This window comes from Chelonia mydas, chromosome 22, assembly GCF_015237465.2.
Source record: "Chelonia mydas isolate rCheMyd1 chromosome 22, rCheMyd1.pri.v2, whole genome shotgun sequence".
Lineage (NCBI taxonomy): Eukaryota > Metazoa > Chordata > Testudines > Cheloniidae > Chelonia > Chelonia mydas.
Window position 1 is genome coordinate 6,380,894 of NC_051262.2, and position 18,985 is coordinate 6,399,878.

At 44.3% G+C, this 18,985-nt stretch overlaps 1 protein-coding gene across 1 annotated transcript in view; it reads left to right on the forward strand.

Moving 5' to 3' along the window:
• BARX2 (BARX homeobox 2) overlaps positions 1–13,902 on the forward strand; it is a 51,016-nt gene extending 37,114 nt beyond the window's left edge. The window contains exons 2-4 of the mRNA XM_007068592.4: positions 4,685–4,982; positions 11,967–12,051; positions 13,588–13,902. Of these exons, the coding sequence (XP_007068654.1) occupies positions 4,685–4,982; positions 11,967–12,051; positions 13,588–13,839 (635 nt within the window). The 3' untranslated portion in view covers positions 13,840–13,902. The remainder of the gene's footprint in view (positions 1–4,684; positions 4,983–11,966; positions 12,052–13,587) is intronic.
• The last annotated feature ends 5,083 nt before the right edge of the window (positions 13,903–18,985 follow it).

Here is an 18,985-nt window from a genome sequence, read left to right on the forward strand (position 1 = left end):
GGGTGTTTGAAATCCAGAACTGTGTTTGGATTTGAATTGTGCAAATGGAATCTAGATACAATAGTGACTGAAACATTATCAATGGTATATCTAGATAGAACAGGAAGGGCTTTGTATCCAAACACCCCCAATCTTTGAGGTATCTAGATTCAGATCAGTTTGTACCCTAGCTTTTTACTTTATGATCTAGAGCCTAGATTCCTCAGTGATCAATGCTCTATAAATGTACCTAGCTAGTCAGACCCATGGGGCCTCCTCAACGCTTCACTTACACCTGTATGGCTGGGATTTTGGGAGTTGGGTGCCTAACTCTCTAAGGCTCCTTTGAAAGTCTCAACCATATCACTCTGCTGGCTACAATGCTGCTATTCCTGATTTAAACCAGTGACAGAGGAGACCAAGGATCATAGACTTTGGCCCATTTCTGTAACTGTAACCTTCCCTCAGACAGTGTAAGGTAGTCTCAGATCCCAAATATCTTTCTGAGTGCTCTCCTTGCTATATCTCTCAACCATCCTGCATGGCAAATTCTCCTTATTCCTTCAGAACTAGGGATGAGAAATCTGAGAAACCTTGTCAGGTGCTGGAGTGAAGGTGAGGCATCTTCACTGAATTATAGAAATGTAGGGCTGGAAAGGACCTCAAGAGATCATCTAGCCCATTCCCCATGTCAAGACAGGACTGAGTATACCTAGAAAGAAGCTTAAACATGAAGCTTTCATTTGGGCAGAGACCATCTTTTTGTGCTATGTTTGTACAGCACCTAGCACAATGGGTTCCTGGTCTATGAATAGGACCCCTAGAGGCTATGGAAATACAAATAATAAATTATTATTTACTATTATTTTTAATAATGGTCAATTAAAGAGATGCTGCTACAATTGTTTGGCCCAATATTTGACCTACAGTTTTTTTAATATTCCTAAATAATAAATGAATAGAAAATAGTTAGAGCCAACGGCTCTAACAAGCTGCTTACTGCCTAGCACTCTTGAGCAGCCTGACAATAGCAAATCCTGACTTGCGACCCAGCATTCATGGGTAACAGACCAGATTTTCCAACGTAAGTGCGTGCTTCTGTATAGAGACCAAAATAAAAAGGTGCTGAGCTCTTTTGAAAATCTGGCTAGATGTGTCACAACAGGATCTGCTGGGTGCTGAGCACTTTGGAAAAATACATCCCTTATTTAGGGGCTTAAATGGGAGTTAAGCACTTAGAAATATGGTCCCAGTTGAGGGGACTGAGTACTTGAAGATCTGGAACCATGCTCTCGTGAAATCTGCTTCCTTGTGCTTCCCAGCATTCATCAATTGTCGTACATTGTGTCTTACCCTGCACACCTAACACTACAATAATAAACATACACATAGGCCAGTGATCATGGTACAAGGAAGGAGATTCCCTTTTCCCCTCTACACATTCCTCTTACATAAGTAGCTTTCGGCAGTCTAAAGAACAATCCCTGATGCCTGAGTTTTTCCTAGCTCTGGGAGCTGTTCTAGTTCTCCCACTGTGCAGCCCCATGTGCCGCCCCTAACCCAAAGAAGAATGCTGATTGCTCTGCTATAAAATACCCTTTGCTAAGCTCCCTACAGGCCAGTCCCTTGTAAAAATGCTTCCCTCTCAAGGTTTCAGTCAGCTGGAGCCCTTCAGAAGTTTCTGAGCTTGGGTGATCGATTGCTCTTTGACAATCTTGTGGTTTCTTCCCTGCTACACGGGAAACACGCAGGGGTGTAAGGGAGAAAGTATCAGTGAGATGTCTGGCTGTGGCCAAAAGCCACCTATGTGCAAGAATAGGAATGGTATTTTGGGCTCTGAGAAAAGATTTGGAGTGTGAGCCCTGCAGCAGAGCAGGGAGGTCTTGGGCTCTGTACCAGGGTTGGGAAGCTGTTAACCAAGACCTCCTGATATTGGAGTAGGAGATAGAGTGGGCCATATCCAATCCTGTGTTGGCACAAGGGATGGTGCTTGCCCTCTCCCTATCCTGGGCCTGATGGGCGCTGGTAGGGGCCCTTGAGGCTGCCCTATTATAGCCCAGCTGCTATGGCCCCCATGGATCATAGCAGCAGGACAAGGCTTAGGACTGCCACCCAGCCACTCCACCAACATGTCTTTGGTCCCACCCAATATCATCCCCTGTGCCAGGACTTCCTGCCAGGCAGGGCAGGGGTAGAGTTGGTCCCATGGTTCCTGCAGAGGGCCTCCTGAATTAGGGGTATTCTCCAAGTGGGGGGCCCTGCAGCTTGTTTGCCCTGGTGTAACTGGCACAAAGGAGGCTGCAGGCTGGGGGCGAGCACATCGCCGTTCATAAACCACAGTGGCAGAGAAAGAAATGGCAGTGGTCTCTTGGCGAGATGGTTCCAATGCAGTGGGCGAGGTTCTGCCCTAAGTTACTCCCATGCAACCCAGCTGTTGTCAATGAGGCTGCGGAAGTATCAGTGAAGGCAGAATTCAAGACACTGGGCACTGGAAATTGAAGGGCTGAGTTATACCTAAACTTACCCTCTTTGTACAGCCATTGGGGGGTAAATTGGGGCAGAATTTGGCCCAGCGAGCTGGTGGATTTGTAAATCACCGTTGTCACGAGGTGCCAAAGGATCCATAGAAACAAAACATCACTGTTTTTTCCTATTACACCAGTTAATGGTTGTTGGTAAATTCTTGTCTTGTCTTCTCTTGGATTTCAGGTTTTGTTTTCGTTTGAAATTGAATAAAGTTTTGATGTGAAGGGAAAAATAGTGGTAGAGATCACAGCAATCAGCTGGGTTTTGTAGATCGCTGCAGCTACTGGAGGGGTTTGGATAGCACTGCAATCATTTAGTCAGATATGACTAAATTCAGCCATCTTTCTTAGAACTGCCCTTTTTTAAGACTTCACCATGATTATGTAATTTTTGATTATCGAGCTGCTAAGTGCAGGCTTATTCTTTGGCTTGCTCTGCGCTACTCACCATAGGGAGCATGACTGATTATGTCTGACACCCCTGTCCTCTAGCTCAGAGGACAATAATAGAATCTAATCCTGGTGGCATGAACAATGAGATAATATCTGAAAGGATAATTTATCCAGAAGGAGAGAAACTCACAGGCTTTTAACAGCATTTGTAACGTGATTGCTCATTCGCTGAGCCAGATGGTCAGCCCCTTACTTTCAATGAACAGTTGCTCATACTAGGCCCAATCCACAGAACTGCTTGTGTAAACAGGTGCTCATCAGTAGCAGTAAGAGGTTCACAATCTGGCCCAATGATGGTACTCATACCTGGCCTTTCTAAAGCACCATTTGTCTAAAGATCTCAAAGCACTTTACAATCATTAATTAAACCTTAACTCCCTAGGTAAGTCTTAGCTCTGAGGTAAGGATTATTATTCCAGTGTTACTAATGGGGAAACTGAGGCACAGAAAAGTGATGTGACTTGCCCAAGATCACACAGCAAGTCAGCTGTAAAGCAGTGAATCGAATCCAGGAGTCGTGACCCAACATTTCTTGTTCCTATCGCACCACAATGAAACACACATTCCCCACAAATTGGTCCAGTTTCACTGTACAAAGGTGTAAGAGGATGCCTGATTTACAGGTCTTAGGACCTGGGATGCTGCTGAAGTAGACTCAAGCCTGGGTTGGGAAGCTTGGGTCGGAATCAGAACTTCCACGAGCGTTTGGGCATGTTTGGATTTGATGTTCCAGAATGGCCCCCGAGCCACAAAGATTGGTGCTTGAGCCAGAGCTGAACTTCTTCCTAGTTCTGAGGGTTAGTACAACCCTGATGGTTCAGTGTGGCCCCATTTCTAGGGATTCATTCGGTGCTGACAGAGAAGGAAAGTTGCACAGATTAAATGACTGACGGGCATAAAGTTTGGTTTGATTTCATCTCTCAGCAAAACTACATGGTAAACTGAACCTCCTCTATGCATAGATCACTCACGGCTAGAACTGAGCAAACAATTGTTTTTTTCGGTTTGGTGGCTGAACCTAACAATCCAAAAAAAAAAAAAAAAATCATCATATCGGGTTGACCCAAGACAATATTTTGTTTTTTTTACGTTTAGTTTTTGGATTTTTTTTTAACCTTTTTATTTAAATAGATCTAATTACATTTAGAAATTAAATCTTGTTTTGAAATGAAAAATCAAAATGTTTCATTTTTGAAAGTGTCTAAATGAAACGTTTCAGATGTAAAAAAAAAAAAAGAAAAACCACCCCCCGCTGATTGTTTTGGCTAAATCTGTTTGCCCAGTTTGATCTGAATTTGCAAATAGTTTTGGGTCATCTCCAATTGCATTTTTTTGGGCTAATTAGACTCTACTCATCTGAAACGTTTGGCCTCGCTCTGCTTATGACTGAATAGATTATTTATTAGTTGTATTACAGTCGCACCTAGAGAAGGCGTCTCGGCAAACACACAGTAGAAGACACTCCTTGCCTCAAGGGCCTTACAATGTGAATAGATGAGACAGACGAAGCGGGGAGTGGGGGGTGCGAGGCGGGGGGCGGGGTGAGGGGGGAAGGGAAGAAACAGAAGCCCAAAGAGGGGAAGTGTCTTGCTAAAGAAGGTCACACAGAAGGTTAGCAGCAGAGCCAGGAATGAAAACCAGGTCTCCTGACTCCCAGTCCAGGGCACTATCCACTGAACAATTCTGCCACTGAACTGTACTTCCCTTCTCTGCTTCCTCCCTCCTAGGGTCCCCATCTCTGAGGGCATATCCTCTCATCTCCGTCATCACCCGGCAGCCCTCTGTGGTCCCTCACCTTGTCCCTGCAGCTCCCAGCTCCCGAGCACTGTCACCCCACTCCTCCTTGGGAGCCACCAGTGCGGATACACCAGCCAGCGAAACTCATGCCAGCAGTGAGTCAGAAGGGGAGCAGCCCACCCCGCGGTTGAAAAAGCCTCGCCGAAGCCGGACCATCTTCACAGAACTCCAGCTGATGGGGCTGGAGAAGAAATTCCAAAAGCAGAAGTATCTGTCCACGCCAGACAGGTCAGAGGAACGGGATTGGGGTGTGACTGGGGGTAAAGCTGGGAAAGTGGCTGCAGGGCCATGACCCTTAGGGAAGAAGCTTGCAACTGTGAGTTGCAAATCCGGGCTCATGCTACAGCGCTAAAAATATCTGTGTTGGTGTTTGGACTGGTGCCTGAGCTCTAGGAATGGGGGTAGGCTTCAGAGCTGGAGCCCGAATGTCTACACAGATATTTTTTGTGCTGTAGCATAAACCTGAGTCTGTAAACCTGGGCTCTGAGACTTGCGGCTGCAGAATCTTGCTTGCTGTGTAGGTGTACCCTATGAGACCGAGCCATCTACAGGGGATTTACATACATGACACTCAGAAAACCAGAGGAAACGTAGGTAAAACTCTGAGCTCACAGAGGAGAATATAGGGCCCAGTGCAGCCTTGAGCAGGTGAGTGAAATCATAGACTCATAGAACTGGAAGGGACCTCAAGAGGTCATCTAGTCCAGTCCCCTGCACTCATGGCAGAACTAAGTATTATCTAGACCAGTGGTTCCCAACCTTGTTCCGCCGCTCGTGCAGGGAAAGCCCCTGGCGGGCCGGGCCGGTTTGTTGACCTGCCGCGTCTGCAGGTTCGGCCGATCGCGGCTCCCAGTGGCCGCAGTTCGCTGCTCCAGGCCAATGGGAGCTGCTGGAAGCGGCATGGGCCGAGGGACGTATTGGCCGCCGCTTTCAGCAGCTCCCATTGGCCTGGAGCAGCAAACTGCGGCCACTGGGAGCCGCGATCGGCCGAACCTGCAGACGCGGCAGGTCAACAAACCGGCCCGGCCCGCCAGGGGCTTTCCCTGCACGAGCGGCGGAACAAGGTTGGGAACCACTGCTCTAGACCGTTCCTGACAGGTGTTTCTCCAACCTGCTCTTAAAAGTCTCCAGTGATGGAGATTCCACAACCTCTGTAGGCAATTTATTCCAGTGTTTAACCACCCTGACATTTAGGAAATTTTTCCTAATGTCCATCCTAAACCTCCTTTGCTGCCATTTAAGCCCATTGCTTCTTGTCCTATCCTCAGAAGTTAAGAAGAATAATTCTTCTCCTTCCCCCTTGTATCAACCTTCTACGTACCTGAAAACTGTTTTCATGTCCCCTCTCAGTCTTCTCTTCTCCAGACTAAACAAACCCAATTTTTTCAATCTTCCCTCATAGGTCATGTTTCCTAGACCTTTAATCATTTTTGTTGCTCTTCCCTGGACGTTTTCCAGTTTGTCCACATCTTTCCAGAAATGTGACGCCCAGAACTGGATGCAATATTCCAGTTGAGGCCTAATCAACGTGGAGTAGAGCGGAAGAATTACTTCTCGTGTTTTGCTTACAACACTCCTGCTAATACATCCCAGAATGATGTTCACTTTTTTTGCAACAGTGTTACACTATTGACTCATTAAGTTTGTGATCCACTATGATCCCCAGTTCCCTTTCCGTAGTACTCCTTCCGAGGCAGTCATTTCCCATTTTGTATGTGTGCAACTGATTTGTTCCTTCCTAAATGAAGTACTTTGCATTTGTCCTTATTGAATTTCATCCTATTTACTTCAGACCATTTCTCCAGTCTGTCCAGATCATTTTGAATTTTAATCCTATCCTCCAAAGCACTTGCAACCCCTCCCACCTTGGTATCATCCACAAACATTATAAGTGTGCTCTCTACGCCATTATCTAAATCATTGATGAAAATATTGAACAGAACTGGACCCAGAACCAATCCCTGTGGGACCCCACTCGTTATGCCCTTCCAGCATGACTGTGAACCACTGATAACTACTCTCTGGGAATGGTTTTCCAACAAGTTTTTTACCCATCTTATAGTAGCTCCATCTCGGTTGCATTTCCCTAGTTTGTTTATAAACAAATCCCCAGACCTCTAGGCTGAACTGTCAGCAGTGATGTATATGGTCGTGTAAGTCGCACATCGGGGGCCTGATTCTCCAGTGGCTAGCACTGGGTGCAGTCATTGACCCCAGTGCAAAGTGCACGTGTGACTCCCGTAAAGAAACGTGATCTCCATTTACATACTGCTTCATCGGGTACCTTTAACATTGTCTTTAAATGCTAAAGACTGTCTCTGAACTACAGTAGCTTTTCCAAGGTGAGGGGACATCCTGGAAACTATATCTGGCTCCTCCCTAGTTTACTTCTATTCATTTCAAATGGATCAGGGCACAGTGATGCATGGCAAGGGCTAGTTGGAAGACACTTTGGCCGTGACTAGCAAGGGCTTTCTGCACTGAGGGGAGAGTCTCTCCCGTGGCATTGCCTATCACGACTACTTTAAAAAGACACAGGACAAAAATGTTCCTTAAAGTGGAAAAAGCAGAGGTAGCAGAAGGGCTGCTCAGCCATTGCGGTGCTGAGCTCTCTCTAGTTGAACTGTGACATCTTCTGGACTGAGAAAGATGACTTTACCATTGGTGGAGGACTTGGGCAGAAGACCGGATTCGATTTCAAGGCTAACTTTTCCCAGGATCAAAGGTGACCTGAATAGAATGAATGAATGGAAACCACATACCGCGAGCATTATATAAAGAGAGGGCTCAATACATGTGCATAGCAGCATGTATTTGTGCAGAGAGATACATGCAAGGAATAGAGAGCAAAGCTTTTCCCCCTGCTTCACCCTTTGAAAGGGCACAGCGTGTTTTCCCTCTCCCATGCTGGCTCAGTCCCACTGGCTAGTGCAGGTGTGGGTGTGGGTGTGTAGGCAGAAACCTGCCCATCACCCAACCCCTCTAGAGAAGCTAGTTCCACTATGAGCACTAGGCTGGAGCAGTCTTTGCCCTCAGGGAACATAGAGGACGGTGACTGTGACTAGCCCATAAACAAGAGGTGTAATGGGGAGCTGGGTTTGTTGAGCAACAGCCTCACTGCAGCCGCCAGTAGGGAAGGTCACAATCTCTCCCTGAGTGTCTCTTGACCAATACTGTTTATGTTTATATTTAGAGCTGGTTGAGATGTTTATACCTTACAATTTCCCCTTTGGAAAATATGGTTTTGGTGAAACTGAAATTTTCCACAGGGAAACTTTAATTAATTGTTCCGATTTCTGACTGGAAAACGTAACCCCCAAATATTCATTTTGAAATCAGCGTGATTTGTTTTCCAAAAACTAAAACAAAAATGACATAAGAATGACCATATTGAGTCAGACCAAAGGTCCATCTAGCCCAGTATCCTGTCTTCCAACAGTGGCCAATGCCAGGTGCCCCAGAGGGAATGAACAGAACAGGGAATCATCAAGCGATCTATCCCCTGTCGCCCATTCCCAGCTTCTGGCAAACAGAGGCTAGGGACACCATCCCTGCCCATCCTGGCTAATAGCCATTGATGGGCCTATCCTCCATGAACTTATCTAGTTCTTTTTTGAACCCTGTTATAGTCTTGGCCTTCACAACATCCTCTGGCAAAGAGTTCCACAGGTTGATTGTGCGTTGTGTGAAGAAACGCTTCCTTTTGTTTGTTTTAAACTTGCTGCTTATTGATTTCATTTGGTGACCCCTAAAACGGTAACATTTTAAGTTGAATGAACATTTTTGTTTCATTTTGAATCCATGTATGTCTAAATGACATGTTCATTTTCACTTAAAATGTAGTTTCCTTTCAGGTTTGGGAAATAAAACATTTCAGCTGTTCATTTTCAGCTTTTGGATTGGGGAAGTTTTACCCATTTCTCTCTCTTTTTTTTTACATTAGAAAAAGGGAGCAAAGGTAAAAAAATGCAAATGAAAGTGAGGAAAAACCCACTTTTCACATTTAACTGTTTTCTAAAATGTTCATGTACTTTTTCACTATTTTCCAATTTGTTTTCAGTTGGAAAAAAGTGTGAAATTTGTTTTCATTTCCATTTCACATACTTTTTACTCCACCCCCCCAATTTTCCCAGTGGAAAAAAGGTAGAAAAGGTAATAAAAAAAAGGGGGGGGGGGGAGAAGTGTCTGGGTTTCCCGATCAGCTCTAGTTATACTGAATTAGGCTTGTTTGACTGCCGTTTGTCTGGAACTCTCACAAAGGAGATCTGAGACTACCCTTTGAGGCAATGTGGCTCTGTGAAGTGTTTTCCAATGGACACCTCATTGGTGTGGAAGCCAGGACACTTGAATTTTGTTTCAGGCTCTGTTTCTAACCTGTTGTATGGTAATCTTGGACAAATTGCCACACCGCTCTGTGCCTCAGTTTCCCTTTTGGTAACTACTGATCTACCTCATGTAAGGAGTTCTGAGGCTTAGTGTATTACTATTTACAAAGTGATTTGAGATTCACATGTCATGTCAGCCTAACTTTTTGGGTTTATTCTGTGCCAAATGCATTACACATGCCTCTCGTTAGCGAAAAAAAGAAAAGGAGGGGTTTTTTTGGTTTGTTTTAAAGAACTTGAATCACCCATGTGTCGGGGTGTGTAGGGAGAAAACTGTTGGTTTAAATTACAGGAGAAAAGGTTGCCAACACAGATTAGCTTTGCAAACCTAAAGAAAGTGTTTGAGAGGTTCACAAAACCTTAAACCCCATGTGTCACCAACCCCTAGTTTAAACAATTTTTAAGGCCTAAGGTTGGAAGGATTAGATTTTTATCAGTCAGTGAATGTTGTTTTCACTGTACACACACAAACTGACTAAATCCCCCCCACCCCACCTGCCACCATAGATAATAAAGAAAAATCCTGCTAGAGAACTTTTTATCATTTGATTCAGGACATTTTACTTTGTATATTTTGACGTGATCTTGACATTTATAAAGCTTTAGCTTTTTGAATCTTGACAACGTCTGTCATTTAAATTATTATTGTGTGACTGCCCCCTTTTGCCTGGCCCTCCCCCCCATAATTTCCTGCAACTGTGAAAATTTAAATTGATTAACAATACAAAAAGCTTACAAATAAATATTATCTGCCAAAAGAAAAAAAATACATATGGAATTCTGCCAAGCCTGCCTCTAAGCTATATGCTTATTTTTTTCACCTGATGACGCATGTCACCAAAGCACAGGTCACATTGGGCCAGATTTTCAAACACTTAGCACCCACAATCAAGGACAGGTTTTCAAATGAGCGCAACTCCCATCTAAGCATCTAAATGGGGTCAAATTTTAACTAGCTCCCATAGTGACTCCTACGCCATGGTTTTTTTTGAAAGAGCTCAGTACCCAGCATGCTGGGCTCTTTTGATATCTGGCCCATTTGGCATGATTCTCTATCCCCTAAGGCTCAGGTGTTGTGCTGACTGGCTCAGCACTGCCTCATGTGACCAGCTGAGTGACACCATCAATCAAAGCAATCTTGGCTGCTGAATTAGAGACATGAAGGTTTCTTGACTTTGTACATGACCAAGGCTGATGAGCAATCTCTGCTCCCCTAGCTCTTCCTTTCTCTCTCTCTCTATTTGTTTCTTTGGTTTCCTAGGCTAATGAACATGGAGAGAGGTTGTAAAGGTTACAGGTAATCTAGGTGTGACAAGACACAGGCTTCCTGGCAGGAGTTCGTCAAGCAGACATATTTCCCATGTGAGCTCATGAGCTGGTAACGCAGTGGCAAGGGCATGAATTGAGATCTGCACTCACTCTTGTCCTACATTGAGGAGCATGGTGAGCTACTTAATTGCATGGCTAATTAGAAGCCAAGGAGTGCAGATGGGATAATGTCTGGAACCTGTGGGCTTGATTCTGATCTCCCAAACTCATCCATGTAGCTCCTTTGACTTCAATACCCCAGCTATTCAGTACGGTGAGTGGTATAAGGAGATGGAAAATCAGCCCCTCTAACTGCAAAGGGGACCCAAAGTGAGGAAAGCACATGTGGGTTTGTTTGCTAGGGTATTTGAATATAGGTGTGTGTGACTGTCCCCACTATCTATCCAGCTGGATCACAACTTTTGTTATGAAAAACTCAGCTTTGGAAAACGTGTTTCCAAAGTTGTTTCAGGGACATACAACATGTTGTTTCAGGGGCTACCAAAAGGTCAACAGAAAGTTCACAGGACCTAAAATATGTTTAGATGCAACCCCATGTTTGCACCTGAACCCATCTGAGTTTTGCATGGCTTCACATTGTTGCAGAACATTTGCCCAGCTCTACTTAGAATTTCTGAATCACATAAGGCCAAATTCATCCTGAATACAGCTCCACTGAACCACTAGGTAGAGATTTTTTCTCACTTAAGTGACAAATAAAGGAATTTTATCAGGGATGAATTTGGCCCAGGATCTCCAGATCTCAGGTTTTGTAAAGAAATAAATAGATTAATAGTCATAAAGGAACCACTACAGATTTGGAGGTTTGGCCCAGATAAGTTAGGATAAGCATTTGTGCTGTCTACTGTAGCTCCCCGGAAGGCCCAACACACACAAATTTATTTATAGGCATTTCTAGAGCTCTCATCGCTGTAATATCAGCAAATTAATAAATTCAGACACACAAACACCTTTTTGAGTTTAGAAAGCATCCTTATCTCCAGTCTATATATAGAGAAAGTGAAGCACAATAAAGACAGCCAAAATTTTCAAAGGTGGCCTCTGATTTTGGGTGTGAATTCTTGGGTGCTGTCTTGAGACACCTAAGGCCTGATTTTCAAAGGTGCTGAATATCAGGGCCAAGTTGTCTCCAGCTGGATGACTGAACTTTTGTCCTCATTCACTTGCCCAACAAAACACATAGGAAGAGATGGAAACAGACCAGCTATCCTATCTCCCTATTCTGCGCCATAACCACTAGATCATTCTTGCTTCTTCCATAAGACCATACTTCTTTGGATCCTAAATTTGGATCATGACTGTTTATACTGATTTGTAATTCTCCTCTGAACTGGAGAGAAAAGACAAGTTAGGAGAAGCTGATAGCGATCTTTTTCTGGAATTTACTTCACTGTATGTGAGCCCCCCATTCTCTCTACAGGATACAATCAGGGATTGGCTACTGCAGTGCATCTGGACTCATTTCCTTTGTCAAGTCTCTGTATCTCTTGTCTTCTAGGCTGGACCTTGCCCAGTCACTGGGGCTGACTCAGCTCCAGGTGAAGACTTGGTACCAGAACCGCAGGATGAAGTGGAAGAAAATGGTAAGAGATCAAAAGGTTCCCAACCAGGCCTCCAATCTAATGTCAGAGAGATGAATCCTGAGCTGGAGTAAATCTGGGTGTACAACTGGAAGTCTTTGGCATAAATTCTGCCGATGAAGCTATGCTGATTTACACTAGCTGAGGATTTGGTCCAGAATTTTAAAGTTCAGTTTGTTACTGCTAACTGGTTTCTCAAAAGGCTCACATGGCTGAATGTATGTTGGGTGAGACTGGCCATGGATAGCAGTGCGGATTCAAAGCAAAGGGACGAAAGGGGGAGGAGCAGAAATTTCTCCCTTTTCATTTTTTGGCAACCCTGGGGTCTTTATTGCTTGTGGGAATTGGGGGTGCACCTGGACCATAAAGAGACTTCCACTCAATGAAGCTAAGTCCAGCTTTGATAAGTGATGTCCCTGCTTCTCACTTTTAAAGCTGTCTTTAACTCTGACCCTGCCTCCAACTCTTCCTGTACACCTGCTCCTGCTCCCTATGGTCTGCCCACATTTCTCTTCTGACTTTTCCCTTTATCTCCTTCATGCACTCCCAACTTCAAGCCTTTACATGCAGTTTCTCAGTTAGTGTACACCAAGCCTCCTCCCTGTCCTTCAAAAAACATCTAGAATGCCCACTTGTCCAATACATCACTCCAGCTACAATAATGACAACACTCTGTGTCTGTCCTGTATTGTATTAGAGGAAAGGAAGGGCAGTCAGGTCCCATTAGTTCCATTCTGGTTCTGTCACTGACTCACTGCGTGTCCTTAGGCAAGTTGCTTCCTCTCTTTGCCCCAGTTCCGCTGTGTGCAAAATGGAGATAATAGAGGTGGCAGAGCTATTTTGCTGACTCATCCTGGTAGGAAGACCAGGTGGGTCTCATTAGTTCCAAAGCAGGAGTAAAAAGGATTGAGTCTCTAAGAGACAAGAGAGAGCTGAAGGGAGGAGAAAAACTCACTTTGGAAACTCAAGCTGAGGTTTGATTGTTACTTAAGCTAAGAATGAAAAGAAAATCTCAGTAAGGGAGCTGAATTTTGGACAAGCCTGTACGTGTGCTGTATTGAGAGTTGGGTTCCTCCCAAGTCCTCCCCAGCCTGGTGAAAATGAGCAAGTGAGTGAGGATGCAGGAGAGCGAGCGACAGAGGGAGGGGGGAAGATGGTATGAGCAGGGTGGGGCCTTGGAGAAGGGGCGGTGCAAGGGTGTTTGGTTTTGTTCGGTCAGGAAGTTGGCAACTCTGTATTGAGACCCCTTTACAACCCGCCTTGAACTCAGGACCCTACGTAAAGTCTGAGATATTAGTGTTTTCTGGGTTTGTACTTGCCTCCATTTAAATTAATTAAGCCCCATTTAAGTCCCACAAGGCCTACGCATCACTTAAGTTCTACTTGAGTCTGGAGTAGGAGGTAAGGGTGCCTAAACCTTGGGCCCGCTCTTTGAACAGGGATAGATTTCATCCTAATGTTAAAAGTACCATCAGGAACTTGGATGGCAGACACCAGTGCAGTTCAGAATGGTCCAAACACTTATTATCTTTGTTCCAGGTACTGAAAGGTGGACAGGAAGCTCCGACAAAGCCCAAAGGCCGCCCAAAGAAAAACTCCATCCCCACCTCAGAAGAGATTGAGGCAGAGGAAAAGATGAACAGCCAAGTTCAGAGGCAGATATTCGAGACATCTCAGGCCCCAGAAGAGCCTGAATTGACAGAGGAGAAGCCTGAAGTCTCCTTGGAGACGGAAAAGTCTCCGGAGCACACAGTGGAGCCCTCCCCAGAGGAGACGACGCCCTCAAGTTAAAAGAGGAAAAACAGGAAAAAAAAAAAAGAAAAAAAGAAAAAAAAACCACAGAAAAAGGAAAGAGAAAAACAAAAATAAATAAATAAATAAAACAAAAAGACCTTGTGTATAAGTCAGGAGCTTGTGCACTTTGTGCCATTGGGAATCAACCAGCATGGGCCACCGTGGAACAAAGAAACCCAGTGCATATGGTGATAGTCTTTCCCTTCCCAACAGCATGTCTAAGTCCTTCCTGCAGATAACAAGGGGGCCTGAGTACTTTACAGCTATCTTCCAGAAGAAACTGTGTCTAGAAATGTGAGACAGCCTGGAGAATCAGGAAAAGCCCAGGGTTCCTTTCATGCCGTGGGAGGTGGTTGTGTAGTGATATGACCATCTTGGAGGGTTCGGTGTGTTCGCTTGGCCGTATCTTTGCCTTTTAAGGTAGAAATGGACAGAGTACTTAGTCTGGCCTCAAGGCAGCGACTGCCAGGAACAGGGGAACTTTTACAGCACGATTTCTCATTTAACCAGCACTTATTTCTGTTAGGCATGGGCCCAAGTGAAACAGTTTTTTGGAGGATGCACAGACCTAGGGTTTTGGTTCAGCCCATTATAAAGATAGGTGCAAGATTCAGACCCAGGTCATGGTTCAGATTTCAGATCTCTCCTGGAGGTTTGAGGTGATCATATCTGGGTTGTGGGGCAAACCTTTATAAAGGTAGAGGCCACTGGGTAAAATCTGGATTGAGATCACAGTTTGGATTTCAAGCTGCTCCAGAACTGGGATTTTTGCTTCAGACCCATTTCTAATTATTGTAGGGTTTGTATTTTTTTTCCCCCAAAAAGCATTTAAATGTTTTCAGGGTTAGGGGAGAGTAATGGAGTTAAGAAGCGACTGAAGAAAGTTCGCATTTGTTTTTAAGACCTGTGTGCCAAGACTAGATATGCATCATGTTTCCTAAAGTCTTGTTGAGGGTGCATTTTGCCCGAAGGCTGCAAGAGATGTATTAAAATAACCTTTATTTTTTAATTAAAAATTAAATATATAAATAAGACTCAGTGTCATTTCTCTTCCAAATCCTAGACAGAGGATTTCTTCTGTGTGTCACACTAGCACAGACAGAGTCAGGCAGTGTCAGCAGAGGCAGCGTCAGGACCAAGGTGGTCCTCGGGGAGTGAGGGGGAAGCTTTACAGCTGTCTTCACGTTCCTGTGCTGGGAGGATCCTCCACCAGACAGATATGGCATTTAGGGCCCCTTTACACCTCTCCTGCCCTTTTATATGGCAGAAAAGGATGAGGATATTACTTTTGATCTCCTAACTTGTAACCTTGTGTCTTAATCACAGATATCCTTCCTACTTTAGGGGTTGTGCTGAAATTTTTCAAAATTTTTGAACAGGTGCCCGTTCCACAAAGTCACCAAACACTCGGAGATGCAAAAGAAAAGGAATGAGTATAAGGGTGGAAGGCCAGAAGTCTGGTATCTGTCCTATCAGCTAGAATGTAGGCACAATATGTTGTGGTGAATCCCTGGAAGTTAAATAAAGACTGGGTGTTTTTCAAACATATGCTCTAGTTCAATCACAAGTTAATGACTTGTTTTGGTGTTCTTACTACATGGAAGTCCTATGAGATGTGTTATGCAGGAGGTCCGACTAGATTATCACACTGGTCCCTTCTGGCCTTAAAAATCTATGACTTCCTAGTAGTCATAGATTCAAAATTTTGTAAATGAAATGTATTCAAATGTCTCAAATCCGATCGTTTTCTGTGCAGACTAGAATTAGGAACATAATTTGCTGTGAATAGTTTACCTGATGAATTTCACCTTTCTATTTGCCAAGTGTCTGTACATGTCTAGCAGTTTGTCAAGTTTATTTGGAATTCAGAATCTTTTGCTGAATTATTTTTGATGTGCAAATCCTTTGTGGAGCTGATAACAACAACTTCACAAAAATGTCAGTTATTTCCATTTTGCAAAGTTGGAAATAGAACAATTTTTCCTTTTTTTCAAAACTTTTTTTTAAAAATGCTGAATTTCTAAAATTTTGAAATTTCATTGTCCACCCTTTTTTTTGCCACTCAGTGCCATGCCATGAAAAAACATTCAGGGCGGTTTGTTTTTAAAGTTTTCCTTTCCTCAGTCTAACTTCTCAAAGTTCAGGACGTTTTTAAATGTGACAATGGAAAAAGGGAAATTGAAAGAAAGAAAAAAAAAAGAGCCCATCAAAAAAATAAAAATAAAAGGAGAGGGGGACAAAAATATCAAAAATCTGAAGTTTCAAAAAAAATTCAGTTTTCAAAAACCTATAACAAAACTAAAATGTCAATTTAAAACAAAACAAAAATCTGTTTGGCTTTAAAATTTCCTATTGAAAAACTAAGAGCGTAAAAAATGACATTCCCTGCCCCCTTCTAAATTGTTTTTGACAAAATGCCATTTTTCAGTGGGAAAAATCTTAATCCAGCTCTAATCAATGTGAATTATTTGCTGTGAGTATTTAATATTTAACTGCACTGGTTATTTTTGAATGCATCCATAAATCACTCAGAGTTTCTGTTCTTCTTTTGGATGAGCATCATTCTTTGCATCTAGCTTTCCAGTGTGATTTATATTTACGAGTTCAACATTTACTCTACAAATATTCTGATATTCACTTAAAATCAGTCATTTCCACCATTCTTCCTGCCAGCGAACTCGACCTCTAGAAAGTTCATAGAAAACAAACTCAAATCAAAAGAGGAGAGAACACTGTCAAAGCCAGGTAGTTTATAAACTTTAAACTACTTTTGCCTAAATTACTGTTCAGTATTTGCTCAGCTGGTACAAAACCCATGAATATTGATGGGAGTCTTTCTATTGATTTCAATGGGCTTCGAGCAGACCCTAATATTCAGAGATCCCACCTTCATCAAGACCCAGTATGAGAGGCAGTGTGGCCTACTGGATAGACTGGAACTCAGGAGACGTGAGCTCTATTCCTCACTCTGCAAATGGCCTGCTGGGTAACATTGGTCAAGTCATTTCAGATATAGATCAGATTTAGGTTAGAATTCAGGGTTTGGGTTCAAGGCTGAATCAAGACTATGTGTGGGTACAACACTGCCAAAAATCTCATAGAATCATAGATGTCAAAGGGAGAAGGAGAGCTGTTAGAACACCCACTCCATCATCCTGCCAATGCAGGATCACTCCTCACCGAACATGCTTGCCCAGTCTCCCGCCTCCCTCTTGCCCCAGAATATTTCCATCCCTTTCCCCCCATGCTTTCCCCTCTCTGCCACCACCATGTTCCATTGCACTCCCTCAGTGTGCCACATTTCCCTACACTCTCCTCAGTCTGCCTTGTGCTGTCTACATTTCTTGGACTTCCTATACTTTCTTGTTGCATTCCCTCTCCTTGCTGATCCAACAGCTCCATTGATGGCACCTCCACATTATCCTGCCCCTTGCCTGACTCTCTCACAGGGTGTTAAGGGGCCATCATCTTCCTTGAAGGCAACTTGGCGTTAGCTCTATTAGAAGGGCTGGATGGAGGTGGTATCCATTTTTTGCCCAGGACCGCCTCAAGCTCAAAGGGACATGGCAGCCATCTTACTAAGGGAAGAGTCCAACTGGCAGTAATGGAAATAGCAGCCATTTTGGATAAGGGCAAAACACGATGAGCTTGAAAGGCATAAATCAGAAATTAATTAGAACACCCCAGACTTCAAAAGAGAGTTGGGATCACTATATATTCACACCATAGTCTAGTAGAAGTGAAAGTTCGGGGGGGGGGTGTGAGGTTTCAACGTGGAGATTTGAAACCTAACCCAGGGTGTTTTGGGGCACCTCCAGAAGATATTTCTTACTAAACCAACAGGAATCCCTCTTTCCTCTCAAGCAGGTGCCTGCTATGAGCAGGAATGCTATCCCAAGCCCCTGCCACACTGCTACAGCAGCATGCTTATCTGAATCACTGGAACAATAATGCGGTCGCATAGCAGAACTTGCTACAAAGGAGGCCTCCTGCGGCCGCTGTGATCTGCCCATGCCAAGCTAGAAAGGTATGCTGCTAGGTTGTTGCCAGTCGAACGAAGTGAGCTAACCCCCGTCCAGTCTGTTCCAGCACATCCATTATCTGCTGGAACCACTGATTTTCCTTTTTTTTTTTTTGGTCAAACAACCTAGGGCAGGAGGAGGGTGAGTGGCTCCACAAATACCAGGGAGCTACTCCCAACCTCAGGTGGTCCGGGGCTGACTCAGCTTTTTGTTTGGCTTCCTGTGGTTAGCAAGAATGTTTTAAAAAATTCATTAGACAAAGGTGTTTCCGAGAGAAGAAGGCTGGTGGGAATGCCAGAGTGCAGGCGCTGGCCGCAGCAACCTTTGGGTGAATGCTTCCCATATGACCACGAAGTAAAAGAAACCAACACACCCGAGACAAAATCGCACCCCCCACTTTCCAGGTCAACTAAAGTCCTTCCCAAACATTAGCTAACACTCATGTCCAGTAGGATGGGTAGTAATGAGTTCATGGCTATTTATGCTCTCATAGCTGTCAACACAATGTTACATGCACTGGGAACTTCATGGCGGCACCGACAGAACTGTCATCTTCCTGTTCCAAAATGCAGGCCCCTGACATTTGAGCTAAAGGAAAATCTTCAATAGCAGTATAAGGCCTGTGACACACAGATGAGCAATTCGGAGTCAGTGGATGTGCACCTGTACCCCACGTGCTTTAGGCTGCAGAATTTGACTTTGTTTCTCTAGGGGAGGGGGAGAGAAACAGTGGGGAGGAAACACGGATGTTAGCTGGATATTCTCTCTCTCTGCAGAGAGTAGCACAGCAACTTTGAGAACAGGAATTAAAGACAGGCAGCCCTGTGGACTCATCAGCTGATCAACACAGGACCAAGCGATGTGCCTGCTGTGACGGCTGGATCCCACTCCCTGCCCCACTTTGGATACAGGTCAGCGTTCTTCCAGGTTTATTTACCAGGGGAGCTCTCCATTAGAATAATGTTTGGTCCACCATGGGGTATTTTATGGACCTGTAGGAAGAGCTGGGGGGAGAAGCATCTGTCTCCTCTAGAGGCAACAGACCCTGTGGAACTCTCACTGAGCTATCCGCTAAGGGCTCTGAAGTGGGATTCTGCCTCAGAGAGAGAGAGAGAGAGAAT